General features: G+C 42.7%; 1 protein-coding gene across 1 annotated transcript in view; it reads left to right on the top strand.

Moving 5' to 3' along the window:
* Positions 1-901: 901 nt before the first annotated feature.
* abcc2 (ATP-binding cassette, sub-family C (CFTR/MRP), member 2) overlaps positions 902-7,894 on the top strand; it is a 31,471-nt gene continuing 24,478 nt past the window's right edge. The window contains exons 1-5 of the mRNA XM_034026812.3: positions 902-1,021; positions 5,052-5,225; positions 5,431-5,577; positions 6,215-6,355; positions 7,450-7,572. Coding sequence (XP_033882703.3) covers positions 980-1,021; positions 5,052-5,225; positions 5,431-5,577; positions 6,215-6,355; positions 7,450-7,572 — 627 coding nt within the window. The 5' untranslated portion in view covers positions 902-979. The remainder of the gene's footprint in view (positions 1,022-5,051; positions 5,226-5,430; positions 5,578-6,214; positions 6,356-7,449; positions 7,573-7,894) is intronic.

The following is a 7,894-nucleotide window of genomic DNA, read 5'->3' as shown; positions in this document are numbered from 1 at the left end:
TTTCCGGCCATCGGCAGTCAATGCATTACCTAACTCTGACACACAAACATACCTGAAGCTACAGATCATGCCCTGAAACACAGACCCTTAGCTCAGCCTCAAGTAACACATTACCAAAGCACATCTAATTATTAACAGGCTGCAGTGCTTGCATGCAGAAGTTTATCTCTGCAGATCGGACTTTAGAACATTTTGTTTTCATCATAAACTGTAGACTCTGCCTGTAGACTCTGATATGTGCCGTGTGTGTGTAAGGAATGAAAGGGCTGTAGGAGTTTTTATAAGAAGAGATATTTACTGTTCAGTGAGGCAGCTTCTATAAAACAAGACAACTGTTTTACATAATATAAAAAACAATAAAACCATAATAGATCATATAAAAAAGGAACACAAAGCATGCCAATGGACAAATGTTCCCCAAAAGGTTCAGTGGTTGCAATTAAAATGTGAGTTACAGGAGGGGTACCAGTTTATTTTTCACACATGAAATCTGGTGCTGTTAATGCCATTGGGAGACATACAGATATAATCAATAGATGGCAACAGTTTCACTTGCCATATAAAATACAATGGAGGATGAAACTGGATGGTTTGTTAACCCTAATCTTCATATCACTGTTACATCGAAGGGGTCTCTTCTCAAGTGGGTGTCCACTTCCTGTAGAGGCTGTAATAAAATGTATGTCATTCCCAGTGAAATATGAGCCAGGTGATGAGCAGTATGAAGCATCCCATGGATCATTCTGTTTGTTCTTCTTTATCAATGATTTAAGTTGTTTGTTGTGCTGAATCACTGTCAGTCTTTGACCTGCCTTGTTTACAGTGCAGAGATGAAAGCGAGTGTGTGAGAGGGCACAAGCCCAGTGTAGAGATATATAGCGAGTGTGTGAGAGGACACAAGCCCAGTGTAGAGATATATAGCGAGTGTGTGAGAGGACACAAGCCCACAAGCAGCAGACAGGACAGGTCCTCAGCAGTAATGGCAGCAGCACTCACTCAGTTCTGTGGATCAACATTCTGGGTAAGTTTGAAATAAATCTGTGAAACACAATTTGCTTGTTAAATATTTAGAATATCATCTTCATAGTTTTTCTTTTTTTATGTTTGACTCAATTGAGTTCTCTTAATGTTTGAAAACATACATTCATATTTTTTCTCTCACCTGCTGTTTTTGTAAAATGTTGTCATTTTATGTGATAAATGAAAAATTCTGAAGCACTTGACTAAATTATAACAGCGTAGTATTTTTCTGATTGTTCAGTTACTTGGTTCACTGGTCATCTCTACTCTGTTGTTTGGTTCACTGGTCATCTCTTTACTCTGTTGTTTGGTTCACTGGTCATCTCTTTACTCTGGTTTACTCTGTTGCTTGGTTCACTGGTCATCTCTACTCTGTTGTCTGGTTCACTGGTCATCTCTTTACTCTGTTGTTTGGTTCACTGGTCATCTCTACTCTGTTGTTTGGTTCACTGGTCATCTCTACTCTGTTGTTTGGTTCACTGGTCATCTCTTTACTCTGTTGTTTGGTTCACTGGTCATCTCTTTATTCCGTTGCTTGGTTCACTGGTCATCTCTTTACTCTGTTGCTTGGTTCACTGGTCATCTCTTTACTCTGTTGCTTGGTTCACTGGTCATCTCTTTACTCTGTTGTTTGGTTCACTGGTCATCTCTTTACTCTGTTGCTTGGTTCACTGGTCATCTCTTTACTCTGTTGTTTGGTTCACTGGTCATCTCTACTCTGTTGCTTGGTTCACTGGTCATCTCTTTACTCTGTTGTTTGGTTCACTGGTCATCTCTTTACTCTGTTGCTTGGTTCACTGGTCATCTCTTTACTCTGTTGTTTGGGTCACTGGTCATCTCTTTACTCTATTGCTTGGTTCACTGGTCATCTCTTCACTCTGTTGCTTGGTTCACTGGTCATCTCTTTACTCTGTTGCTTGGTTCACTGGTCATCTCTTTACTCTATTGCTTGGTTCACTGGTCATCTCTTTACTCTGTTGCTTGGTTCACTGGTCATCTCTTTATTCTGGTTTACTCTGTTGTTTGGTTCACTAGTCATCTCTTTACTCTGGTTTACTCAGTCTGGACGATGTTCTCACAGAGCACCACAAAGCCAACATGAAATGCAAAACTTATAAATCTTTTTCACATTGAGGGCTTAAAAATGATCTTTTTTTTTTTTTTTTAAATAATAGCCCTTTATTAGCTGCAAAACTAAGGGCTGAATTTCCACTTCCCCTGATTAAGTTCTGTTGAACATGCTCCTTCTGTTAAGTTATATTATACAGTATATACAGTGCCTTGCGAAAGTATTCGGCCCCCTTGAACTTTGCGACCTTTTGCCACATTTCAGGCTTCAAACATAAAGATATGAAACTGTAATTTTTTGTGAAGAATCTACAACAAGTGGGACACAATCATGAAGTGGAACGAAATTTATTGGATATTTCAAACTTTTTTAACAAATAAAAAACTGAAAAATTGGGCGTGCAAAATTATTCAGCCCCTTTACTTTCAGTGCAGCAAACTCTCTCCAGAAGTTCAGTGAGGATCTCTGAATGATCCAATGTTGACCTAAATGACTAATGATGATAAATAGAATCCACCTGTGTGTAATCAAGTCTCCGTATAAATGCACCTGCACTGTGATAGTCTCAGAGGTCCGTTTAAAGCGCAGAGAGCATCATGAAGAACAAGGAACACACCAGGCAGGTCCGAGATACTGTTGTGGAGAAGTTTAAAGCCGGATTTGGATACAAAAAGATTTCCCAAGCTTTAAACATCCCAAGGAGCACTGTGCAAGCGATAATATTGAAATGGAAGGAGTATCAGACCACTGCAAATCTACCAAGACCTGGCCGTCCCTCTAAACTTTCAGCTCATACAAGGAGAAGACTGATCAGAGATGCAGCCAAGAGGCCCATGATCACTCTGGATGAACTGCAGAGATCTACAGCTGAGGTGGGAGACTCTGTCCATAGGACAACAATCAGTCGTATACTGCACAAATCTGGCCTTTATGGAAGAGTGGCAAGAAGAAAGCCATTTCTTAAAGATATCCATAAAAAGTGTCGTTTACAGTTTGCCACAAGCCACCTGGGAGACACACCAAACATGTGGAAGAAGGTGCTCTGGTCAGATGAAACCAAAATCAAACTTTTTGGCAACAATGCAAAACGTTATGTTTGGCGTAAAAGCAACACAGCTCATCACCCTGAACACACCATCCCCACTGTCAAACATGGTGGTGGCAGCATCATGGTTTGGGCCTGCTTTTCTTCAGCAGGGACAGGGAAGATGGTTAAAATTGATGGGAAGATGGATGGAGCCAAATACAGGACCATTCTGGAAGAAAACCTGATGGAGTCTGCAAAAGACCTGAGACTGGGACGGAGATTTGTCTTCCAGCAAGACAATGATCCAAAACATAAAGCAAAATCTACAATGGAATGGTTCACAAATAAACATATCCAGGTGTTAGAATGGCCAAGTCAAAGTCCAGACCTGAATCCAATCGAGAATCTGTGGAAAGAACTGAAAACTGCTGTTCACAAATGCTCTCCATCCAACCTCACTGAGCTCGAGCTGTTTTGCAAGGAGGAATGGGCAAAAATTTCAGTCTCTCGATGTGCAAAACTGATAGAGACATACCCCAAGCGACTTACAGCTGTAATCGCAGCAAAAGGTGGCGCTACAAAGTATTAACTTAAGGGGGCTGAATAATTTTGCACGCCCAATTCTTCAGTTTTTTATTTGTTAAAAAAGTTTGAAATATCCAATAAATTTCGTTCCACTTCATGATTGTGTCCCACTTGTTGTTGATTCTTCACAAAAAATTACAGTTTCAAAACTTTATGTTTGAAGCCTGAAATGTGGCAAAAGGTCGCAAAGTTCAAGGGGGCCGAATACTTTCGCAAGGCACTGTACATCCACTGTGAAAATGAATGTAATTTAAGAGCAAAAGAAACCGTGAAATGGGTTCAGTTACAGAAAGTGGGATTATCTGATCATCATTTACTACAGTAAGTCAATCATGCCTTCTCACTGCATACAACCAGACCCCACTTTACTGATTAACACACGTTACATTGTTCTGAGCTGTCAGTCCAGTAACCCATATTCCCCTAATAAGAAAGGGTCAATATCATGTACAAGTCGATCTCACTACAGTTCTGTCTTTCTAGATCTATATTGAACCATTTTCAGTAATAAAAACCCATAGACTTTGAGTTGCAATCGCTTAGTAAGCAGTGGGGGGGTTATTAGTTTATAATAGGTAACTATTGACAACAAATAGAACCATTTGATACCCTGTTAGTGAGCTAGATGTCAACGGTTAAAGAAACAAAACAACAAATGGGATCCATCCACTAGAGGGAAGAGGGTTGCAGGGGACAGTGAGGTCACTCTGGTGTGCCATTCAGAGACAAGGCGTGGATGAGAGCCACTTCATGTATGTGATAACTCAAACAGACAGTGGTAGCATTCAAAATAATTCATTTATACCCATACCAAGTTTCTCTGTAAGACTACTAAAACAGAAATTATAATAATCCTGTATTAAAAACCTGAGTTGTTTCTTTCTGGTTTGGTAAATGTATTTGGTGTGTTTTTCCTTTCTGATAAAATACAATTTTGATTAAATAGATCTGAGAATGCAGCCTGTATGGTGCTGTACAGATACAGCGGTGTTCAGTGGATATGAATATGAAATAGATTTGAGAATGCAGCCTGTATGGTGCTATACAGATACAGCGGTGTTCAGTGGATATGAATATGAAATAGATTTGAGAATGCAGCCTGTATGGTGCTATACAGATACAGCGGTGTTCAGTAGATATGAATATGAAATAGATTTGAGAATGCAGCCTGTATGGTGCTATTCAGATACAGCAGTGTTCAGTGGATATGAATATGAAATAGATTTGAGAATGCAGCCTGTATGGTGCTATTCAGATACAGCAGTGTTCAGTAGATATGAATCAGGATGTTATTGCAGTAATGGAACCCTATTCAGTGAGCTGGGAGCTGATTTCTTTCTTATGCCCCAGAATGCATCGTTCCTGGAGCGGTCTGATCCAGACCTGCCGGTATGTCTGGAACAGACTGTTCTGGTGTGGATTCCCCTGGGCTTCTTGTGGCTGACGGCCCCATGGCACCTCTTGGGGCTCTTCAAGAAGAAAGCATCCAGCACACATATTTCCAGACTGTACTGCACAAAACAGGTATTTGATACAGTAGCGGGGGCTCGGGGGGTCTGTCTTAAAGGAGGGAAGGCTGGGGGGGGAACTGATGGCTCCTTCTCCTTTCATTACTATAGAACCTAGCAGCATTAAAAATAAATCAATCAAATGGAAGTGAAAGGATTGTCGTCTTCCGCAGTGCAGGGGTGGGTTTTTTTTCTCATCCTGTTTTCGGCCTGTCGTTAAGCTCCTGGTTGCTCTTCTGTTCCTGACCTCCATCGCTGGACTGGCCGTCACCCTGGCTGAGGATTATGGGAACTACAGGGATCCGAGTCCAGAGAAACAGAACCCTGGAGTGCTCTACACCAACCCTGCCCTGTACTGTGCATCATGGGTAAGACTAGCACAGTAACATGCTTCAAACATTCCTACACATCAGTGTTGTACTGGGGCTGTTCAGTGATACATACTGTTACAAATGGCTTTGAAATGATTTCTAATGTATTATTAAAAAATCAAACATTAGCTGCTTAAACAAGCTGCCTCCTGTCCTGTAGCAGACCCCCTTACAGTCATGCAGCTGTGTCATTTGAATACAGCACAAGGATACATTATTCCTCTGCAGAATTATCTGAGCTTATACAAACACATGCAGGGGTATGTCTGTTTATTTCCGTTCTGCAGCTGTTCAGTGACCCAATATACTTAAACAATGCACGTCAAACCAACTCCCCCATAATGTTGTCGAAGCTGACACCCTGGGATCCTTCAAGAAGCTGCTTGATGAGATTCTGGGATCAATAAGCCACTAACAACCAAACGAGCAAGATGGGCCGAATGGCCCCCTCTTGTTTGTAAACTTTCTTATGTTCTTGTGTTCTTATGTCAAAGCAGTGCATTGTTTAAGTATAGGCATTGTCTTATTTTTTAGCCGTAGCTAAGGGTGGGGGCAGTGATAATGCCAGTAATGCAAAGAGGAACTTGAAAAATGCACTTTAAATGATGGCTTGATTGTTTGTCTCTCCTCTCAGCTCCTGATGCTCCTGAGCCAGGAGAGTGTGCGTCGGCGAGGCGAGACGGGGGAGTCTGGGGCTCTCTTCCTGTTCTGGATCCTCTCTGTCCTCTGTGGGGTCTTCCCCTTCCAGACACTGCTGCGGGAGGCCCTGCGCCAGGTCAGAGAGGAGTGGGAGGGACTGTGGTGCTGCACAGGATGGTAGTCCTGCCTATTGTTCAGAGTGGGAGGGGCTGTGGTGCTGCACAGGATGGTAGTCCTGCCTATTGTTCAGAGTGGGAGGGGCTGTGGTGCTGCACAGGATGGTAGTCCTGCCTGTTGTTCAGAGTGGGAGGGGCTGTGGTGCTGCACAGGATGGTAGTCCTGCCTGTTGTTCAGAGTGGGAGGGGCTGTGGTGCTGCACAGGATGGTAGTCCTGCCTGTTGTTCAGAGTGGGAGGGGCCGTGGTGCTGCACAGGATGGTAGTCCTGCCTATTGTTCAGAGTGGGAGGGGCTGTGGTGCTGCACAGGATGGTAGTCTTGCCTATTGTTCAGAGTGGGAGGGGCTGTGGTGCTGCACAGGATGGTAGTCCTGCCTATTGTTCAGAGTGGGAGGGGCCGTGGTGCTGCACAGGATGGTAGTCCTGCCTATTGTTCAGAGTGGGAGGGGCCGTGGTGCTGCACAGGATGGTAGTCCTGCCTATTGTTCAGAGTGGGAGGGGCTGTGGAGCTGCACAGGATGGTAGTCCTGCCTGTTGTTCAGAGTGGGAGGGGCCGTGGTGCTGCACAGGATGGTAGTCCTGCCTATTGTTTCAGACTGTCAGTGCTTCCATGGATCTGCTCATTGGCAATTATTTATTTGGTTATTTTTTCACTCTTAAGAAGAAGCATCCTGTTGTACGAGTGTTTCCCACTTTTACCTTTTTATGGAAAATGTGTAATCAAGTTATTGAATAAAATGCCAACAAAGGAGTTCATTTGAAGAGTTTCTTATTATTCTAAACAAAAGTTTGTAATGAAAAATCTACAATAAAAAAGCCTGAGTTACAGAAGGGTAGGGCTTTCTGGGTTTCAAATGGATGTTACCCAGCATGAATAAAACAGTATCGCTTATAGCGTGCATAGTAGTCATTTTTAAATCATTTAATCGTTTTATCTGTTTCCACTTGATTGGTGGGATGTGCAGCATATTTGAAATGACCTCACACCAGGACAGCACTTGAAGGGGAGGGCAGACCAGTCCTAATGGCTTCCCATTTCTGTTTCCCCTCACAGGACAGCGTTTCAGACCTGCCCCGCTTCACTTTGTTTTATATCTCCTATGGCCTCCAGGTCCTCACACTCATCATGTCTTCCTTTGCTGACGTTTCCCAGGAAACTAGGGAGGAAGCTAAGAAGGTAGCAACACTTTTCAATTGCCTGAGAACCCTTAACTGCTCCTTTCACTGCTCCCCACAGCGTTACCATTGCTGCACCTTTATTAATAACAATGCTTCTGTTAATCTGCCCATAGCAGGGCTCCTAATAACAGCAGGGAGCTCCCCCAGCGAGCCCATCACATCCATTCCACTGGGTCTAAGCAGAGGACCTAGTCCAAATATGAATCTCTTCATTTTATAACATAAAATTGATCATTAGTAAATCATAGTTTCTTAATTCACTGTTTGTCTTTCATTGCATTGGTAATACAAGGCCTTCATTAGTACTGGCATCTGCCAAA

Source organism: Acipenser ruthenus, chromosome 7, assembly GCF_902713425.1.
Source record: "Acipenser ruthenus chromosome 7, fAciRut3.2 maternal haplotype, whole genome shotgun sequence".
Lineage (NCBI taxonomy): Eukaryota > Metazoa > Chordata > Actinopteri > Acipenseriformes > Acipenseridae > Acipenser > Acipenser ruthenus.
This window is presented reverse-complemented; position numbering and strand designations above follow the sequence as displayed.